This window comes from Vombatus ursinus, unplaced genomic scaffold (genome assembly GCF_900497805.2).
Source record: "Vombatus ursinus unplaced genomic scaffold, bare-nosed wombat genome assembly UNPS02014943.1, whole genome shotgun sequence".
NCBI classification, from domain to species: domain Eukaryota; kingdom Metazoa; phylum Chordata; class Mammalia; order Diprotodontia; family Vombatidae; genus Vombatus; species Vombatus ursinus.
In genome coordinates, this window is record NW_020954721.1 from 26,052 (window position 1) to 49,484 (window position 23,433).

The 23,433-nt window shown below is 36.4% G+C and overlaps 2 protein-coding genes across 2 annotated transcripts; both read left to right on the top strand.

Annotated features, from left to right (window-relative positions):
• Window positions 1-2,389: 2,389 nt before the first annotated feature.
• LOC114029954 (olfactory receptor 14I1-like) lies at window positions 2,390-3,100 on the top strand. Its single transcript, XM_027844601.1, has one exon. It carries the CDS (start codon window positions 2,390-2,392, stop codon window positions 3,098-3,100), a length of 711 nt encoding a protein of 236 aa, XP_027700402.1.
• Window positions 3,101-15,383: 12,283 nt separating this feature from the next.
• Window positions 15,384-16,343, top strand: LOC114029955 (olfactory receptor 14I1-like). Its single transcript, XM_027844602.1, has one exon. It carries the CDS (start codon window positions 15,384-15,386, stop codon window positions 16,341-16,343), a length of 960 nt encoding a protein of 319 aa, XP_027700403.1.
• The last annotated feature ends 7,090 nt before the right edge of the window (window positions 16,344-23,433 follow it).

Consider the following 23,433-nt stretch of genomic DNA (forward strand, 5'->3'; position numbering starts at 1 on the left):
TGAAAGAAGCATTCAGAAAGAGAGATGATGGACTTCACCAAGGGTCTCAGCAATTCCGCAGCTGTTTTCAAAGCAAGTGTATGACCTTCAGTAACTCTTTCAGGTGGAGGCCACTTTTGAATGACTTGAAATAGATGATAAATCTCCTAGTTTCTTCTGACTGGAAAGTGGACATTTACATGTGCAGGAAATAAAGCAAATGTTACTCATTTCTCAGTGAAAATTAAAATGAGGAGAATGCTGATATGGGTTAAAAACCTTTCAATTTCTATTTTGTCATGTTGTCCTCTGAGAATTCTAGGTTTGTGGTTTCTTTCTCAGTCTTTGTTATAGAGGGGGAAAGAGAAGCCTGGAACACAGTAGTACGTATTTTGATTATGTATGTGTGAGTGTGTGTCAATGTGAGTGTGTATAATTGTGTGTCTGCTATAGGTGAATGTACCTAGGTCTGCTTATAGGGCAGGAGGTGAGATTATTCTAGGTCATTGAATTCAGGAGCACTGAGTTTTGGCAATGCTGTTAATATGGTAGCACTGTGAGACTGATGGGATGCTTGGAAGGTTGGAGAATGAATTATAATGTTGACATGTGAGTTCAGGTTTGAGGGAAACCTTGGGAAAGTGTGAGGTGCAGAAGAGTATTTGTGGTGAAGTGGAAGGATGATACAGCTCTATCTATTCATCTGTCTATCTGTCTATCTATCTATCTATCTCACTATCTATCTATCCATCCACCTATCGATCTATTTATCAACATATTCTCTCTCTCCATAGATACATATAATCATACATATATAATAGTATACAAACACTGTTTTTAAATATAAATATATACACAATTTATGTATATTTATGTATATAAAACACACTTCTATACACATAGATACATACACATTTGTATGTATATTTGGATATCATTCCATCTATTGCAGTCTGAAGTATCCATGTATATGTCTACCTATTTATTTATCTATCATCTATCTCTTTATATGTATATTTGTATATTAGTATATTTATCTCTCTCTCCATCTCTCTCCTTGTCTCTCATTTCATCTCCATCTCTCCCTTAGCTCTATCTCTGTCTTGCCCATCTGCCTTAGTAGACATAGTTTTCTCTCCAGCAGGTGCCTGCAGAAGAAAATTGACTGTGCCATTCCTAATTCCTTTCCAAAGTCAATTGGCTCTTTCAGTAGTTCAATTTGATAAGCATTTTGGAAGAGGTGACATTTCTACTGTGTCATGTTCTTTTTACTTTAAGCCTATGACATCAATATTAAACCACATATATTGATCATTTGAACAGAGGACAGAATAATCAACCAGCTAGATAGTACCGTATAAAATGCTAGGCCTGAAGTCAGGAGGAATCCATTTCATGAGTTCAAATCTGGCCTCAGATTCTAACTGGCTATGTGACCCTGGGTAAGTCACTAAACTATGTTTGCCTCAGTTCCTCAACTGTAAAATGAACTGGAGGTAGGAATGGCAAACCAGTTCAGTATCTTTGCCAAGAAAAACCCAAATGGCAACATGCGGAGTTGGAAAAACTGAAAAATGACTTAACAGCAAACAGAGTAATCACTGTTACAGGTTTCATAACTTTTTGTATTTCTGATTTTTTCTGAGGAACACCACAGTAGTGTCAGAATAATTGGCTTCAAGTTCTGACTTGAGTACTAATGGCCTTTCTTACTTTGTACAAAACACTGAATTAGTTTGCACCTTGGTTTACCATGCTGTGAAGTAATACTATCAATAATATTAACTCAATTTTTAAAATGTTTGAATGTTTTCAAACCACTTTCCTGAACACAACCCTTTGAAATATGCTACAAATGTGTTAATCTTTCCCTCATCCCTATCTTTCTCTCATTCTCTCTTTCTATCTAAATCTATAGATAGATTAATATAAATATAATGATGTCGATATAACTCTCTATATACATGTGTGTATATAAATACTTGTATTTATATATGTATATATGTGTGTTAATGTAAAAATGTGAGTATATTTGTGTACATGTATGTGCACGCACATGCATGAAATTCATTTCAAACATCCTTAGTGGTGATGGTCTTCTTTATTAAATTTGCAGTGCTAATGTTCCTAATATATAACTTCCTCTGGTCATTCTACAGAGCAATGTATTTCAAACTCTGTGCAGAACTGTTGGATGCATCTTACCCTCATCATTTCTACTAAAAGCTCTGCCTTCATCTGGTTTTGGCTTTAAAATAAATTGTGATTTTTCTTTTGTACAGGTTTATTAGGGCAGAGTAGTTTTCAAGTTTTCTCTGCATAAGTACTTTAACTCATTCTTCTTTTCACCGCTGTTTCTGCTACTCATGGTGTTATTTGATTTTAGTTAAATTACAGCTCACCAGCGGGAATGGGCAACTTCTCAGTCATCACAGAATTCCTCCTCATGGAGTTTTCCAGCATGCGGGAGCTGCAGGTCCTACATGCTCTGCTGTTCCTGCTGATTTACCTGGCTGCCCTGATGGGAAATCCTCTCACCATTGCTGCAATTATAACTGAGCCACACCTTCACTGTCCCATGTATTTTTTCCTGAGCAACTTATCCCTCCTGGATATCTGCACCATCTCAGTCACGCTTCCTAAATTCATTGTGAATTCCTTGTCTGGCACTCAGTCCCTGTCCCTCCTTGGCTGTGCTGCTCAGATCTTCTTCTTTCTCTTCTTTGGAACAACAGAGTTTGCTTTGCTTGTGGCCATGTCCTATGATCGGTTTGTGGCCATCTGCCACCCCCTACACTATGGCATCATCATGACGCCAGCACATTGTGTCTGGGCAGCAGCTGGCTCATGGCTCAGTGGGCTTATCTATTCAGCTGTCCACACTGGGAACATGTTCCGCCTGCCCTTCTCAGGATCCAATGTGATCCACCAGTTTTTCTGTGATGTCCCTCATGTCTTGAAAGTCTCAGCCTCTGATGTGTTTCATACTGAGTTTGTATTAAGTGTAGCAAGTTCAAGTTTTTTGCTATGCTGCTTTGCCTTTTTAATTGCGTCATATGTTCGCATCATTTCCAGTGTGCTCAAGATTCCTTCTGTGGAAGGACGCCACACGGCCATTTGAACCTGCTCCCCTCAGTTGGCGATCCTTACGTTGTTTCTCATTTCTGCAATGATTGCAGTGCTCAAGGACACATCAGACACATCACCTATCAAAAACCTTTTAATTGCAATGGCCTATGCAATACTGCCCCCGTTTATGAACCCCGTCATTTATAGCTTGAGGAACCAGAATGTTACAGTTGCCATGGGCAAGATGTTCAGGAGGATGTTTTTTTATAAGAAAGAAATGTCCATCCTTCAAAACATAAAAAAGCTGAACAATATGTATTTGTCCTGTCATATGTGCAAGATGACACATGAGGTGGCCTAAAATGGGGAGGTATGGCCTCCAAAACATTACCACCCATGAAAACAGACCCTTAGATGTAATGTTCCATGAGATGGAATGAATCATTCATTTATTTTGACATAGCAGAGACCCATCCTGCAAGTGGTTATTGTCAGAAGTGGAATTATCATGACACCAGGCCATTGTCTTTGGGCAACAGTGCCATCAGAAGAATGGATGGGATAACTCATTGATATGATGATAATGTCCTTCTCCTTCTTTTGGTGTTGAAGATCTAGTCATCCTTCAAATACACATATACATATACATATATACTTATACATACCTATACAAACAGATCTAAAAATGCATACACACATACACACATATATGTATTCATGTATACAATAGTTCCCTGGGAACTTCAACTCTTTGTTGCTAAATTTGCTCATTTGTAAAATGAGGGGGTTGGGCTTGAAGACCACTATAGTCATTTCATCTCAATTTTGATGTTATGATGTTGCACAAAAGTCTTTCCTCATCCATCAAGCTGTAAGTAATATTTCATTATGACAAATTTTATACGATGCTTATCTTATGTGTTTTTTTCTTTTTATTTTCTATTACATCTAGAGGTAGAAATGCCTTTCTCTCCTGGTAGATTCTCTGTTCCCTTTCAATAGCTGTCTTAAAGTGATCATGTATTTCAACTGGCACAATCTGAAGTTACAATTATGAAAAATATGGTAATTGGTTTTAGTTCAAGGGGAATATCTGGTGTGAATTTTAAAAATGCAACCACCTCAGGTGATTAAAAATTAGAAAAACATAAAAAGACTTGGATCTTCATTAGAAAGGTACTATCCAGCTATTAGAGAAACTGATGACAGGTAGACATGAGCATAGTAGTCTTACATATATGTGTATGAGTACATATGTGTATATATGTGTATGTTTATATATATGTATACATGTATATATATAATACACATATACACACATACACAAACACACACGCATATAGTGTCCATCCTTGAAAACATAAAATGCTAAGAAACATGTCTAAACATTCCTAAAAGAGCATAAAATCGGTAGATACTCATCTTTCAAATACACATATATTTGTATACATACAAATATACATATATATGTATACATACATGCACCTACACATACAAATATATACACATACATATAGATAGAAATACACGCTCACATGCATGTATATATATAACAGTCCCCTGAGTACTTTGTTCCTATGTTTGCTCATTTGTAAAAGTAAGGGATTTGGCCTAATGATCACTGTAGTCTTTTCATCTCAATTTTGATGTTATGATTTTGCATAAAGTCTTTCCTCATCCATCAAGCAGGAAGTAATCTTTCAGTATGCCTAATTTTATACATTACCTATCTTTTTGTCATATGTGCTTATTGCTTTTTATTTTCTTTTATATCTATAAGTAGAAATGCCTTATCTGTCCTGGTGGATTCTGTTTCCTTTCGATAGCATACAGCTGAGTCACTTAGTAAATATTATGGCTGTCTTGAAGTGATCATGTGTATTTCAGTTGGCACAATTTGAAGTTACAGTTATGAAAAATATGGTCATTGGTTTTAGTTCAAGGGAAATATCTGGTGTGAATTTTAAAAAATATAACCACCTCAGAGGATTAATTATTTATACCAATTAGGCCCTATGGAAACTCCTTGGTGGCAAAGACTGTTTCAGTTTTTTCCTTATATCCCTAGCACCTAAGAAGTTTTTTGCACATAGTAGGTACATTATAAATTATTGCATATTAATTTCAAACTTCTTGAGAACAGGTGCCTTCTTTTACATAACTGTACATTTATCTACCATCTAGCATAGCATCTCTTTCTTAGGAGGAAATTAATAAAAATGTGTTTAATTGAATACCTGAAGAGAGAGAGAGACAGAGACAGAGAGAGATAGAAAAACACAGAGACAGAAAGATAGAGAGACAGAGACAGAAAGAGGGAGAGACAGAGATAGAGAGAGAGGGACAGAAACAGAAAGAGACATTGAGACAGACAAAGATAGAGACAGACAGAGACAAATAGACTGAGAGACATAGACAGAAAGACAGAAGAGACAGAGAGATTGTAGTATGAATGAATGGATTTATGGATTTAGGATGGATGGATGGATGGACAGAGAAAAAGCATTTATTAAGTGCTCATTTTTGGCCTACCAAAGAGCTAGAGATAGATGGCAGAATAAAGGCAGGGACTCATCTGAGCTTTCCCAAATTTCCCTCCAAAAAACTTTAAAATGATGCATCAAATCAAATTCTAGAGTAACAAAACCAAGAAAAAGTCAGGGCAAATAATTTTCAGCCCAAGACAACTGAGGAGGTTGCCAAGAAATGTCTGTTTCACCAATGTGGTGGACAGGCCTGAATTACAGTGCAGTGCAGACTGCACCCTGGAAAGCCAGCAGTGGGCTATGGAAGTGGCTGCATTGTTCCAAGGTTTTGGGAGAAGAACTCACAATTTAGCAAAAATTCTGGGAAAACTGGAAAGCATTTGGCCAGAAACTAGGTGGAGAGAAACTTCTCACATTGTACATCAAGTTAAAGTGAAAATGGGTACAGGTTTTAGACATAAAGACTGCTATCATAAGCAAATGATAGGACCATGGAATATATTACTTGTCAGATCTATGAATAAGGAAAGAACTTATGACCAAATGAGATAAAGAACATTATAGGATGCAAAAGGAATAATTCTGATTTATATTAAGTTGAAAATTTTTCTCAATCAAAGCCAATGTAGCAAAGATTAGAAGGACAGTAGGAAAGTGGTGGAAAATTTACTGTAAGTTTCTGTTACAGGCTTCGTTTTTCAAGCATATAGAGAAACATGTCAAATTTATAAGAATACAAATCATTCCCAATTGATAAATGGTCACTGTTGATAAGAGAAAACAACTCCGAGATACCATTTCACATCTATCAGATTGGCTAATATGACAGGAAATGAAAATGATAAATGTTGGAGGGGTTATGGAAAAACTGGGACACTAATACACTGTTGTTGGAGTTTGAACTAGTCCTACCATTCTGGAGAATAATTTGAAACTAGGCCCAAAGGTCTATAAGTCTGTGAATACCCTTTGGCCCAACAATACAATTACTAGATCTGTGTCCAAAAAAAATTCAAAGATTAAAGGAAAAGGATATAGGCACAAAAATATTCATAGCAGTTCTTTTTCTGATGGAAAAGAAATTGAAAATTCATGGGATGACCATAAATTAGGGAATGGCTAAACAAATTCTGGTATATGATTGTGATGTACTATTGTCTATAAGAAATGATGAGCAAGATGGCTTCAGAAAAATCTAGGAAGGCATATAAACTGCGACAAAATGAAATGAGCAGAATCAGGAGAACACTGTACACTTTAACAAAATTATTATAAGATGATCAGCTGTGAATGATTTAGTTATTCTCAGCCATTCAATGATCTAAGACTTAAAATTAAAAAAAAATACTATCTTCCTGAAGAGAAAGAACTGATGGAATCTAAATGTAGATTGAACCCTAATTTTTTTTTACCTCCCTTTATTTCTCTTATTTTTTGTTTGTGTTTTTTGTCAGTGTTTTCCTTTGTAACATGTTTAATACTGAAATAATTTTACAACGACTGCATATGTATTATCTCTGTCACGTTGCATTGTTTTTCAAAGATGGATCAGGGAGGGATAGAGAGAGTGAGGGAATTTGTAACTCAAAATTTAAAAAAAATAGAATGTTCAAAATTGTTATTATACTTAATTGGACACAAATTATATAAATTATGACTTGGAAAAAAGTACAAAAAATAGCTGGAGATACAAACACAACTAATCCAGATGTCTCCAAGATGTGTCATTCTAGTAAAGGAAGTCAAAACATAAAGGGAATTGATAGTGGAAGTGCCTATATAGGGGCAGTGAAGCTGGAGAAAAGTTGTGTAGTTCAGGGAATGAGTTGACCTGGTAGTGGTCAGCGTTGCTGGGCTCCTTCATTAAATGGTTTTCCCTTCCCTCCCTATGACTTTTTTTCTCAGATGTTAAAAGAACTTAATATTGCAATCCCAAAGGCAGCCATCTACTATTATGCCTAAAATAATCTAAACTGGGTAGATATAGCAACAAAACAATTCTCCTCAGAAAATCACTCCCTTGAACATAATGTTACTCTGAATAGAGTGAATCAATCATTTGTTTTTACCCATTCTACGAGTGGTTATTCTCTGTCGCATATTATCATGACACCAGCTCATTTACTTAGGGGCTACTTAATCAGCAGAAGAATGGATGCAACACTAATTCATCCCCTTAGCAACAAAAGAAAAGTTTAGCCAAAAGCTACTCTCAGGATGGTTGTATTGTTTCTCTACCAACACATACTATTACTTCACACTGTCATGTCTTTGCTTCTGCTCATCATTATGTGGCTGTGTCTTTCCCCTACCTACACAACCTTAATAATTCATAGACCAGTGCACAGCCAGTTGGGTTTGAATTCCACAATATATGTATGTTTCCTTGGGCAAGAAAGGCTTAATCTCTTTTGATCTAAGTTTCCTCATTTTTAAATGAGGTAGTTGGACATGATGACCACTAAGGTCTAAAGCATTTTATGTCAGTCTATTTCCCTAAAGCAGTAACTCAGTCTCAATTCACACTCTATCCATAAAAGGATATAAAAATGGTTTCATTACATTGAGCTGAAGAAAAGTCCAGTCTGTTGGTCAATAACCATTTATCAAACATATATTACGTGATGAGTTCTGTGTTAAGCCCTAGGGATAAAAAGAAAGGCCATAGATAGTCTGTGTTCTCAAGGAACTCACAGCCCAATGGGGAAAACAATAGACATAGATAAATAACAGATAGATAGATGATTGATAGATACATAGATAGATAGATAGAGTATCCTCTCCTCAAAAAAATAATAAAGTTCCTAAGCACAAGAAGCTTACTTTCAAATAGAGGAAGAAAAAATATCAAGGGGAGCTAGAAATAGGGTCACCATATCTTATTCAGTCATTCCCCAATTCATGGGGCCTGAAAGGGAAAAGAAGTGAGTACCATGGCTGAGATCCCCTCAAAAATTATAATCGTGCCCAATGACTCACCAATCAAGAGAACAGGATTTAGAGAAACATTACCTCAAGGTAGGTCGGCAAGAAACCTGGTGTGAATGTACAGTGGACTAGAGAGATAGCTAAGTAGAGTCAAGTGGGTAGCATGACTAGAAGTTCCTCAAGAAGTAGTGCCTTGAAAAAATGTGTAATGTTGATGAAAGTATTAAATACCTCAGTGAATTAGAAAACTCCTTAAATGTATGTAAGTTGTAAAGAAGGTGTAGGCTTACATTAACATAGCGACTTTCTTCAGTTTAGAGTTCCCTATCCCAATGAAATTGAAGACCCTTTCCTTATGCCTACCACTACAAAGGAATTGTTCTTGTTGAGTTGTGTCAGGCTTTTTATGACCTCATTAAGGATTGTCTTGGCAAAGACAATGGAGTGATTTGCCTTTTCTTTCTCCGGGCTAATTTTTTAGATGAGGAAACTGAGGCAAATAAAGTGAAGTCACTTTTCCAGGAACACACAGATAGAAAATGTGTATACATTTTAACTGAATGTAAATGGCCAGATTTGAGCTAAGGAAGATGAGTCTTCTAGACTGCAGCCCCAGCACTATACCTCCTGTGCTACCTAGCTGTCCAGATGCCTAGGCTTCTGTAAAAGGCAAGGCAAGATGATATATTTGGAACTATAAATAATGTGAAACTCAAATGTATCAATAAATATTAAAAATAAAATGCTGAATTGTTTTATTTATTAATTTGTAAAATGACACATTAATGTGGCCTTGCTGTCGCCATTCAGTCATTTTTCAGTATTGTCATATGAAAAAAAATTCTAAATCACCATTGATTTGAGGAATTCTATTCAAAACCAACAATTCTAAGGTATCATGCCATGTTTATCCGATTAACTAACATGACTGAAAAGTAAAATAAATGCTGAAAGGGACATGGAAAAAAAGACTCACTGATGCACTCTTGATTAAGTTGTGAACTGGTCCAACCATTTCGAACTATACTCAAAGTCTATAAAGCTGTCTTTAAAACTTTGACTCAGCCATATCACTATTTCACAAAGAGATCAAACAAAAAGGAGGACTGATATGTTTGAAAATTTACAGCAGCTCTTGTTGTGGGGGCAAAAGAAATAGAAATTGAGAACATACCCATAAATCAGGGAATGGCTGAACAAGTTGTGGTATATGATTGTGATGGAATATTACTGTAATACAAGATATGGTTAGGAGGATGATTTCAGAAAAACTTGGGGATATGTATCAATTGATACAGAGTGAGCTGAGCAGAATCAGGAAAATAGAGCAATTAAAAATATTTGTTATTTATTTTTAACAAAAAAAAAATGAGTTCTCTATTCTCTTCCTCCCATCCCTTCCCTGGCCACCAAGAAAGCAAACAATATGTCTATTATATTGGGGAAATCATGTTAGACATGTATCTATCTTAGCCATTTCACAAAACGGAAGAAAAATAAGAAAGTGAGAATATTATATTTCAATTTGTATTCAGAGTTCGTTGGTTCTTTCTTTAGAGGTAGATAGCATCTTTCCTCATGAGTCCTTTGTAATTGTCTGGGATCATTGTATTGACCAGAGTAACTAAGTATTTGACAGCTGATCATCATTATAATATAGCCATTATTATGTACAATGATCTCTTGGTTCTGATCACTTCACTTTGCACTAGTTCATATAAATCTTCCCGTGTTTTTTTCTGAAATATTTGTCTTCATCATTTCTCACAGCATGATAGTTCTCCATGACAATCACATACCACAACTTGTTCAGCCATTCCTCAATTGATGGGCATCCCTCCCCAATTTGTGATTCTTTGCCACAACAAAAAGAGCTTCTATAAATATTTTTGTACATATTAATCCTTTTCCTCTTTCTTTATTCTCTTTGTGGTACAGACCTACAAGAAAGTCATGTTAATAAAATTTTAAAAAGTGAATTAGGAATGATGAATAAATTAATCAAACATTTATAAAACAACCTTATTGTGAAATCACATTATCCTATGAGATTGAATCAGGCACACTACTCACATTTTATGTGAGTACTTTTACTTTTACTCACATTTCACCCTCTACCATTCTCATGTTGTACTTGTTGACTGGAGGGCAGAGTCATGACCTCTAAACTCTCCATTTAATGGAGAAGCCCAACACAGTCTTCTCATTTCCTAACAGCTGCATTGTGTTTGTACTTCTCGCTCAGGGCCCTTTGCTAGGTGCTGTTTCCCCTTCATCTTTCTCTCCCCATTTCCTTTAGACTTGAAATAGTGCCTAGCATTTCGTAGCCATTCAATAAATGTGTTTTGATTATTGACTAAGAACATTATGGACTGACAGAGTCCCAATAACCATATGCTGACATTTTAATGAGACTGGGAGAACATTTTTCACCATGTTGTTTATACAAGTGACTATATCCTATCTAATTATTCTCAAGGGATGGGTCGGAGAATCCATAGCAACCCAGGATATGATGTTTATCTTGAATACTCTGGTGATTTCACAGCAGTTTCTCCAAATGGCACTGGGAAATATATTTTACCAAGTTCTATAAGAAAAGAATCATCAATAATCTCCAAAATGCCTGCAGGTTCAAAGGTTTAGATGTTAGTGCTTGGCCATTTTTTTTTTTTTATTCTTCCAGTGAGAATGGAATTAGTTGATGAGAAAAGAAAGTCTCCAGATTATGTGCAGAATTGTAAGTAGGTACAGAATCCAATGACAATAACAACAGATACTGGAAGTATTTACATCAGAACATTTTCATTATGATGATGATTATTTTCCTTTGTAACTGGTTAGTTTGCTCAGGTGCTTAATGCGTGAACTCAAAATCACGGAGTTAATCACTGTGTAAGTGATTCTTCTTTTTTGGGGGGGGCGTAGTTTGGCATCACACTCTGGATAGTCTGGTGGGTTGGAAATAAGTAAAACCTTAGTCCAAATTCTTCTTCTGGCTCTTATGAGCTTCCCTCTGTGATTATCTCCAACTCTTCCTGTATATATGATTTGGACCTACTGATTTACTTGCTTTCTCTGCCCCATTGCCTGTGAGCTCGTTGAGGTCATTGGCTGTGTTTTGCCTTTTTTTGTAATCCCAGGGCTTAGCACTGTATCTGGGACATAGCAGCCATTTACTATATGTTTGTTGACTTACTTTGACTTGACTATGAGTAAGCCTTAAACTCGCTGAACCACCCACTATCATGTCTGTACCATGCGTAACATCATTGTAGCTCCCGGACTCATTTCGAGGCTCATTAGACTTGATATATGTAACATACGTCATGAATCTGAAGAATGTTATGTAAATGAGTCCTATTCATTGTTCTGATCCGTGATAGACACCAATTCTGCTTTCAATTAATCATAAATTTTTATTGCTGACCACAAGGAGAGTTGCACAAGAGGGTCAGTTCCTTGCTGCGCTTTGTCTGTAGCTCAGTCTTTATGATGGAGTACTGTCAAGCTAACAAACGGGCATAGGAGCTGTGTGTCAGCTCTAAGTTCACCTCTCAGGTTCCCCCATCCCCTCATCTGTAATTTAACTTTGTTGCAAGAAAGAGGGATTGGCCTTTTGAATGAATTCAGTGGAGGGAGTGCTGAATTGGGAAGCAGAAGATTTAGCCCCGACCATTATTTACAACCTGGGGAGCTTAGAGTCAGTCCTGTGTGTCTGCGTTTCCTTTGTGAGGAAAAGACCTGATAATTGAGCTCTAAGCTTCCTTCCAGTTTTGAATTTCTGTTCACATGATCATGTTTGAAAGAGACATTCAGAAAAAGAGATGATGGACTTCACCAAGGGTCTCAACAACTCCTGAGCTGTTTTCAAAGAAGGTATATGACCTGCAGTAATTCATTTAGGTGAAGGCCACTGTTGAATGGATTCAAACAGGTGCTAGATCTCTTTGCTCTTCTTACTAGAAAGTGGGCAAGCAAATGTTACTCATTTCTCAGTCAAAATTAACGTGAGGAGACTGCTGATATGAGATAAAATCCTCTAAAATTGTTTTTTGTCATGTTGTCCTCTGAGAATTCTAGGTCTTTCTCTCTTTTGGTCATAAAAGGGAAAGAGAAGCCTGGAGCACAGCAGTACGTATTATGTTTATGTACGTGTGAGTGTGTGTTAATGTGAATGTGTGTAAGTGAGTGTCTGCTACAGGTGAATGTGTATAGGTCTGCCTATAGGATATAAGGTGAGATTATGTTAGATCAGTGAATTTAGGGGCACTGAGTTTTGGCAATGCTGTTAAAATGGTAGCAGTGTGAGACTAAATGGTGGGATATTTGGAAGATTGGAGAATGAATTATAATGTTGACTTGGGAGTTCAGGTTTTGGGGAAACTTGGGAAAGAGGCTGATGTTTAGAAGAATATTTGTGGTAAAGTGGAAGGATGATACAAGTCTATCTATCTATCACTTATCTGTCTCTCCGAAAATATATAGATACACATATATTAGTATATGAACTCAATTTTTGTATATAAATATACACACAATTTATCTATGTTTATATATGTAAAACATACATTTGTATAGATACATATACATATATATGTATATCTGTATTTTAGTCAATCAATATCTCTATTGCTGTCAGAAACATCCATCTATATATCTGTCTATTCATTGATTTATCTATCATTTATCTCTCTGTTTGTATTTTTGTATATTTCTCTCTAGCTCTACCTCCATCTCTAACCCTGTCATCTCCATCTCCACCTCTCCCTTGGCTCTATCTCTGTCTTGCCCATCTGTCTTGGTAGACATAGTTTTCACTCCAGCAGGTGCCTGCAGAAATTAAATCTTTATGCCATTCCTAATTTCTTTTCAAAGTCAATTAGCTGTTATAGTAGTTCATCTTCATGTAATAGATAGAGAAAATGGATTCCTTTCACATAATAAGAAATAGCATGCAGTGATTATTGGAAGCATGAATTACTCTGTTAGGGACAGTGTGGATTATATTGTCCGAAGAGCTCATGTTACAGATCTTGTGCCTGATACCCAGAAAAAGCAAGATGTGAGAGATGTAGAGGTGACACTAAGAGTGGAAAGTCTATGAAGGAGTAAAATTAGCCCTTTTTTTGCCAAGGCAGTGGGGTGAAGTGAATTGCCCAGAGTGACACCGCTAGTAAGTGTCCAGTATCTGAGGCCATATTTGAACTTAGGTTTTCCTGAATACAAGGCCAGTGCTCCATCCACTTTGCTGTCTCCCTGCCCCCAAAATTAACTCTAAAAATCAGTTCTCTTCAATTTCTGGGTCCATCTTCTTTTCATTGAGCCAGATGGAAGACTTGGGCTAGTCTACGGCTAGGACTTGTTTAACTAGAGGAAAGATGTTTTCAGAAGAACAAGGAGAAACTTTATTCACTTTATTTACAGGAAAGATTCTCAATGACTCAGAATAAAATGGGAATTTATTTGGGTGGGAATTTTTCAGCCTGAAGAACAAAATGGCTTCTGCTTAGGGATCAAATTTTGGGGCACAAATGGGACATCACTTTCTTTTCAGGAAGCAAAGTCAATGTGGACATTCTTAGCAAGAATGAGGAAACACATCTGAGCAGTGAAATGTTGACCAATTGTTTTCTCGTAAACTCTGATTCAGAGCTCTGGAAATGTGTGGCAAGTGAAAAAAATGGTGGACTTCAGAGATGAGGTTAGAAAAGGCAACAAACAAACAAGAATATGATGACCATTTTGAAGAGATGACATCTCTACTGTGTCATGTTTTTTTAATTTAAGCCTATGACATAAATCTTAAACAATACATATTGATCATTTGAATTGGGGCAGAGTAATTGACTAGCTAAGTAGTACTGTATACAATGCTGGGTCTACGGTCAGAAAGACTCCATTTCATGGGTTCAAATCTGGCCTCAGGTACTTACTATATGTGTGTCTCTGGTTAGGTCACTTAACCCTGTTTGCCTCAGTTCTTCATCTGTAAAATGACCTGGAGAATGAAATGGCAAACCAGTTAAATATCTTTCTCAAGAAAAAACCAAACGGTGTCATTCAGAGTTGGACATAACTGAAAAATGACTTAAAAACACAGTAATCACTGTTACTGGTTTCATAACCTTTTGTATTTCAAATTTTTTTTATGAGGAAAACTGCATTAGAGGCAAAATAATTTGTTTCAAGTTCTGACCATAGTACTAACGGTCTTTCTTCCTTTGTACAAAACACTGAATCAGTTTGGGCCTCAGTTGACCATCCTGTGAAGTAACACTAGCAATAAAGTTAACTCAGATTATATAACATTGGAATGTTATCAGACGACTTTCCTGAACACAATCCTTTGAAATATGGAATAAATGTGTTAATCTTTCCCTCATCTTTATCTTTCTCTAATTCTCTCTATCTAGATCTATAGATAGATAAATATGAATGTAATGATATAGATATAACTCTATAGACGTATAGATGTGTCTATATAAATTCATATACTTATATGTGCAGAAGTGTGTATGAATGAATGGATGTATGTGTATTTACATATGTGTATATATGGGTGCACATTTCCAACCTTGGTGGTGACGGTTCTCTTTATTACCTTTGCAGTGGTACCATTCACATTCCTAATGTTCATAAAGTGTAACTTCCTCTGGTAATTCTGCAGAGCAAAGTATTTACAACTCTGTGCAGAACTGTTGGATTCATCTTACCCTCATCATTTCTACTGCAAGTTCTGGCTTCATCTGGTTTTGACTTTAAAATAGAAAGTGATTTTAATTTTGTTCAGGTTTATTGGGACAGAATAGTTTTCAAGTTTTAGCTGCTTAAGTACTTTAATTCACTATTCTTTTCAACATTGTTTCTGCTACTCATAGTGTTATTTGATTTTAGTTAAATTACACCTCACCAGCGTGAATGGGCAACTTCTCAGTCATCACAGAATTCTTCCTCATGGAGTTTTCCAGCATGAGGGAGCTGCAGGTCCTACATGCTCTGCTCTTCCTGCTAATTTACCTGGTTGCCCTGATGGGAAATCTTCTTACCATTGCTGCAATTATTACTGAGCCACATCTTCACTATCCTATGTATTTTTTCCTGAGCAACTTATCCCTCCTGGATATCTGCACCATCTCAGTCACCCTTCCTAAATTCATTGTGAATTCTTTGTGTGGTACTCAGTCCCTGTCCCTCTTTGACTGTGCTGCTCAGATCTTTTTCTCTCTCTTTTTTGGACCAACAGAGCTTGCTTTGCTTGTGGCCATGTCCTATGACAGGTTTGTGGCCATCTGCCACCCCCTACACTATGGCATCATCATGACGCCAGCACGTTGTGTCTGGGCAGCAGCTGGCTCATGGCTCAGTGGGCTTATCTATTCAGCTCTCCACACTGGGAACATGTTCCGCCTGCCCTTCTCAGGATCCAATGTGATCCACCAGTTTTTCTGTGATGTCCCTCATGTCTTGAAAGTCTCAGCCTCTGATGTGTTTCATGCTGAGTTTATATTAATAGTAGTAAGTTTGTGTTTCTTCCTCTGTTGCTTTGCCTTTTTAATCATAACATATGTTCACATCTTATCCAGTGTCCTCAAGATTCCTTCTGTGGAAGGATGCCACAAGGCCATTTCAACCTGCTCCCCTCAGTTGATGATTCTCATATTGTTTGTCATTTCTATAATGATTTCAGTCCTCAAAGACACATCAGACACATCACCTATCGAAAACATTTTACTTGCAATGGCCTATACAATATTGCCCCCATTTATGAACCGCATCATCTACAGCCTCAGGAACCAGAACATTAAAGTTGCCATGGGCAAGATGATCAGGAGGACCTTTATTTTCCCAGGAAAGAAATATCCATCCTTGAAAACATAAAAAAGCTGAAGAATAAGTATTTGATCTGTCAAATGTGTAAGGCGAGCTAAAATGAGGAGAAATAGCACCAAGAATAATACCACCCAGGAAAATAGACTCTTAATGTTACATGAGATCGAATGAATCACTCAGTAATTTTCACATTGCGTAGACCCATCTTGAAAGTGGTTATTGTCTATAGTGGAATTATTATGATACCAGGCCAATGTCTTTGGGCAATAGTGCCATCAGAAGAACTGATGGGACACTCATTGATATCTGGAAAAATGGTAGATAAACTTAACCAAAACCACGTTGACGTGGTAGTGAAGTCAGCATTGCTGGGGTCCCTCATTAAATGGTTGTCCCTTCTCTCCCTATGACCTTTTCTCTCACGTATCAAAGAACATAGTATTACAATTCCAAATCCACCCATCTACTATCATTTTTCACAACAGTTGTTATGTAGTTTTTCATGTAAATTATATCTGTGAATATGACTTAATCAACTATTAGAATGTGTGTTCCATATGAGTAGAAAGGAGAGTTTAATCTTCATGGTGTATTCCAGGTCCCATGACATACCAGAAATGCAGATCTTACACACTATACATTTGTGGCTGATTTACCTGTTGGTCTTGAGATGGGGAATCTTCTCACCACTGCTGTAATTATTATCGTCCCATACCTTTGCTGTCCTATCTATTTTTTTCTGAGCAACATATACTTGCTAAATATTTGTGGCATTGCAATCATGTTTCATAAATTTATCATAAACTCCTTGACTGTCCTTCAACCTTTATCTCTTCTTAACTGCACAGCTCAGGTCTGCTTCCTTCTCTTATTTGAAGCTACAAAGTTTGCTTTGCTGATGGCCATGTGCTATGTCTGTTTTGTGTCCATCTGTCACCCTCTACTCTAAGCCATCACCATGATGTCAGTACATTGTCTTTGGTCAACAGTTGACTTAGCATCTACAGTATGAAGAATCTCATATTTCCCATTGACAAGATAATTCTGAGGACATTTTTCCCAAGAAAAAATGTCCTTCCAGGTTCCTTAAGGGTCTGTCCAATATGGTAGATCTTTAATTCATCTTGTCTTTGGATTAAAGAAGGCTTGGGTTAAATTCATTTGGGCAGCACCTTCACGTTGCTACTTCAAGATCCCAGCATCCCTAAGCCCCTCAACTTCAACAAAATCACACAGAAGGTACCCATATGCTTCACCATATTGCCAAAGACCATGCCATCAGACATGACAAAAAATGAAAACAGCAAAAAGAAATTTAAAAGCAACAACTATGACAATCCACTTGATGGAGGACTCAATGGAAACACCCCTTTCTACATGAAACCTTTCCTGATGCCCCCAACTGCTAGTGACCTCCCTGCCAAGACAATACTTGATGGCTTTATTCTCTTTTATATTTGCAACAATGACCTCTCTGTCCCTTCCTTAACACCTGAAGGCAAGGCACAGAGGGATTCACTAATCAGTCTTACTGTCAACAGGCTGGCTTTGAATCTACATGATGGGATTGGAGTGAATTGGAATGAGAATTCTACCAACCGGAATTTCTTCATTCTGAGAAAGCCACAACTTCACCTTCTGTAGCCTGAAATTTTTTGTATAGATAAAAGCATCCTATAGACACAACTGAACTGAGTCTAAAGAGTGCCATAAAACATGAATTTCAAGAAGGCCAGAAGCAAGAACTAAGGAATATGCAGAGCAGCTAAGTGGCACATGGATAGAGTGCTGGGCCTGGAGACAAGAATATCTATCTTCCTGAGTTCAAATCTTGCCTCTGACTTTTACTAGTTGTGTGAGCTTGGGCAAGTCACTTAACCCTTTTTGCCTTAGTTTACTCATCTATAAAATGAGCCAGAGAAGGAAATGGTAAACCCCTCCTGTATCTGGCAAGACAACTACGAATGGGGGGGGTGGCATGGACATTTAATGAACTCAAAGACTTTCAGGTTTTTGTGACAAAACCCCAGAACTTAAAAGAAAATTCAACATATAACATTGAGAAGAAATACACAGTAATCTCCAATCATAATGGATTTAATAAGGTCAAATGGTTTGCTTCGTATAAGTGAAATTATTAGTAGTACTCTTATGCTTGTCATCATCTGGGGAGTTTGAAAAAAAGGAGTGGGCTGAGTCGAGTATGATGGGGGTGATTCTAAAAATGCTGTGTTGGGAAAAATAAAGAAAAAGGAGTAATTATCTTATACAAATGAGGGATAAAAGGAAAAATTGATAGAGAAGAAGTTAGTAGGGTGGAGGGAAGGTATGCTGGAATCTTACTCTCATCAGGAATGAGTTAAAGAGGGGAAAACATTGATATGTAGAAGGGTATAAAAGTCTTCTAAATTCAGAAAGAAATAAGGTGGGAAGAGGTTAGGGTGGGGGGAGGAGAAAGAGCTGGATGCTTAAAGGAGTTGGTAGGTTAAGGAATAGGAGGGCAAAGTAATGGGTAGAAGTAAAGCAGAACAGTGAGGAAGGACAGGGTAAATAAGGTGAGAAGAATAGTGAAGAAAAATAGGAAGAAGGAAGACACATAAGTAATTGTAGCTTGTAATGTGAATAGGATGAATTTACCCATAATATGGTAAAGGACAGGAGTAGAATTTACTATATAAGAAAAGCAGGGATAGCAATCATGATCTCAGACAAAGTTAAAGTTAATAAAGATTTAATAAAAAAAATGAAAAAATAGAGAAACTGCACTATGTGTCAGCAATATTAGTCAATATTGTTTTAGAACATTGAAAACACCTAGATAGTATAAAATATCTGTCAAAACAGACACAGGAACTACATGAATATAAATATAAAATGCTTTTTATACAAGTAAACTCAGATCTACATAATTGAGGTAACATTTATTGCTCATAGGAAGGAAAAAGTATAACTTTTAAAATTGAAATTTCACCTAATTTATTTATTTAATGATGTCTCAATGAAATTACTAAAACTATTTTAATTAGGTAAAAAAAAAATACCAAAGTTCATTTGGAAGCGTAAAACGTCAAAAATGTCAATGAAAACCAGAAAAAAAAAGATTTAAAGGGAGGAGATTCAGCAGTATCAGAACTTAAACTATGAGGAAGAGCATTGTTGAAATGTAACAATGATAATTTTGATTATTTTAAATGAAAATTTTCTTGTATAAATAAATCTCATGTAGCCAAGAATAGAAAGAACGCAGAAAATTGGGGAAAATTTTTCATAGATAATCTCTCCAGTAGGTTGTGATTGCGTTGAAATATTGCCGTGGTGTAGGACATGATTGATTTAGAAAAACATGGAAAGACTTATATCCTCACTAGGAAGATGCTATCCACCTTTAGAGAAACCGATGACAGGTGGAAATAAGCATAGTAGTCTTACATATATGTGTGTATATGTGTATGTTTATAAATATCTATTATATGTGTGTATATATAATTATACACACATATACATATACATACATATACACATATACATAATGTTACATTGAACGGAGTGACTCAATCATGTGTTTTTACCCATCCTACAAGTGGTTATTGTCTGTAGTGTATTATCATGACACCAGCTCATTTACTTAGGGGTAACTTTCTCAGCAGAAGAATGGATGCAACACTAATTTATCCCCTTGATAACAAAAGAGAAGTTTAGCCAAAAGATGCTTTCAGGATGGTTGTATTATTTCTCTACCAACACATATCATTCCTTCACACTTTCATGTCTTTGCTTCTGCTCATCTTTATGATGGCCATGTCCTTCCCCTATCTACACAACCTTAACAATTCATACACCATTGTATAGACAGTCAAGTTTGAATTCCACAAAATATTTATGTTTCCCTGGGCAAGGAAGGCTTAATCTCTTCCGATCTAAGTTTCCACATTTTTAAATGAGGCAGTTGGACATGATGACTCTAAGGTCTAAAACATTTTATCTCAGTCAATTTCCCCAAAGCAGCAACTCAGTCTGAATTCACACTTAACACATAAAAGACTATAAAAATGGTTTTAACCCATTGAGGTGAAGAAAAGACAGTCTATTACTCAATAACCATATGTGATGAGTTCTGTGCTAAGCCCTAGGGATAAAAAGAAAGGCCATAGATAGTCTCTGCTCTCAAGGAATTCACAGTCCAATGGAGAAAACAATAGACATAAATAGATAAATAGATACATAGACAGATAAGAGGTAGATAGACAGAGTACCCTCTCCTTAAAACAGTAATGAAGTTCCTAAACACAAGAGGCTTACATTCTAATAGAGGAAGACAAAATATCAAGGTGAGCTAGAAATAGGGTCACCATATTTTATTCAATCATTCCACAATTCATGGGGCCTGAAGGGGGAAAAATTGATTAGCATGACTGAGTCACTCTCAAAAATTATAATCTTGACCAAATGACTCACAAATGAAGAGAATAGTATTTAGAGAAGTATTAACACAAGATAGGTGGATAAGAAACTTCATAGGAAGGCACAGTAGACTAGGGAGACAGCTAAGTAGAGTCAAGTAGGTAGCTTGACTAGAAATTCCTCAAGACATAATGCCTTGAAAAAAATAGGGAATCTTGGCTAAGTTATTAAATCCCTCAGTGCATTAGAAAACTCCTTAAATGTATAAGTTGCACAAAAGTTGTAGGTTTGCACTGATGAGGGACTTTCTTTAGTTTAGAGTTCCCTATCCCAAGGAAATTGAAGACCCTTTCCTTATGCCTGTCACTACAAGGGAATTGCTATTCTTGTTGAGTTATGTCAGAATCTTTGTGATCCCTTTTGAGTTTGTCTTGGCAAAGATACTGGAGTGATTCGCCATTTCCTTCTCCACCTCATTTTTTAGATGAGGAAACCGAGGCAGAGTGAAGTGACTTTTCCAAGTACACACAGATAGTAAATATGTTGCTAGATTTGAATTAAGGACAATGAGTCTTCTTAAATCCAGGTCCAGCACTATATCTCCTTTGCCACCTAGTTGCCCAGACACCTAGCTCTCTGGAAAGGCAAGTCAAGATGATATATAAATAATGGAAAATTAAATGTGTCAATAAATATTAAAAAATAAAATGGTCAACTGTTTCATTAAATTGTGAAGTGACATGTTAATGTTACTTTGTTGTTGCCATTCAGTCATTTTTTCAGTGTTGCATACAAAAAAAATTGTAAATCCCTATTGATATGAGAAGTACAGTTAAAAACAAGAACTCTGAGTTATCATGCCATAATTATCTGATTAAGTAACATGACAAAAAAGCAAAATAATAAATCCTGGAAAGGATGTGGAAAAATAGAGACACTGATGCACTGTTTGTTAAGTTGTGAACTGGTCCAACCATTCTTGAAAATACTTTGGAGCTATGATAAAAGTCTATCAAATTGTCTAGAAAACTTTGACTCAGCAATATCAATGAAATCAATGAAAAAAGAAAAGGGACCAATATATAAAAAAATGTACAGCAGCTATTTTTGTGGTGACAAGAGAATTAGAAATTGAGGAGATACCCATCAATTGGAGAATGTCTGAACAAGTTGTGGCATATGACTGTGATGAAATACTATTGTGATATAAGAAATGATTAGGGGGATGATTTCAGAAAAAAAAAGTGGGAAGATATATCAACTGATGCAGAGTGGGCTGAGCAGAATCACGAAAACAGGAGTTAAAATATTTCCAATTTCTTTATTTTTAACATTAGAAAAATGTGTTTTAAATTGTCCCTATTACACCCACCCCCTGGTCACCAAGAAATCAACCAATATGTTAACCGTTATGTCACTGAAATAATGTAAGACATAAATCCATGTTAGCCATTTCCAAAAAAGGAAGAAAAATGAGAAAGTAAGCAAGTTATATTTCAATTTGTACTCAGAGAACATTGGTTATTTCTTTGGAGATATATAGTATCTTTGCTTGTGAGTCATTTGGAATTATCTTGCATCATTGTATTGAACAGGTTAACTAAGTATTTCACAGTTGATCATCATTATAAAATTGCTGTTACTATCTACAATGATTTCTTGGTTCTATTCACTTCAGTTTACAGCAGTTCATATAAATCTTTCCATGTTTTTCTGAAACCATTGACCTCATCATTTCTCATAGCACAAGAGTTCTCCATCACAATCACATACTACAGCTTGTTCAACCATTCCTCAATTGATGGGCATCCCCCCAATTTCCAACTTTTTGCCAGCACAAAAAAAGCTTCTACAAATATTTTGGCACATACAAATCCTTTTCCTTTTCATTATTCTCTTTGGATTACACACCTACAAGAAAGGAATACTAATAAAATTTTAAAAGTAAATTAAGAATTATGAATAAATGAATTAAAAATTTAAAAAACAATCTCATCATGAAATCATACGATCTTGTCAGATTAAATCAACCACATTACTCTCATTTTATTACTATCCTCAGCCCGTCTCATTGGGCCCTTGGACTGGAGGGCAGAGTCATGACCTCTAAACTCTCCATTTAATGGAGGAGTCCAACAGTCTTCTCATTTTCAACCAACTGCCCAGTCTTGTACTTCTTGCTCACTGCCTTTTTCTAGGTGCTGTTTCCCTTCATCTTCCTCTCTCCATTTCATTACACTTAACACAGTGCCCGACATATAGCAGACATTCAATAAATGTTTATTGATTATTGGCTAAGAATGTCATAGACTGAGAGAGTCCCAATAGCCAATACTTTTACGTGTGATATTTTAATGAGACAGAAGGGAGAACATTTTCCCCCATGTTGTTTACACAAGAGACTATATCCTATCTAATTATTCTCAAGGGATGGGTCTGAGCATCCCAAACAAACCAGGGCATGATGATGCTCATCTTGAATACTCCGATGATTTCACAGCACCTTCTCCAAAAGGCACTGGGCAATATCTTTCATTGAGTTCTATAAGAAAAGAATCAACAAAAATCTCCAGAATGCCTACAGGTTAAGAAATTTAGACTTCGGTACCTGGCCATAGTTTTGAGTCTTCTAGGGAGAACAGAATTAATTGGTGAGGAAAGAAATAGTGTCCAGATTATGTGTAGAATTGTAAACAGGTGGAGAACCTAAGAACGATAACAGCAAATACTGGAAAGT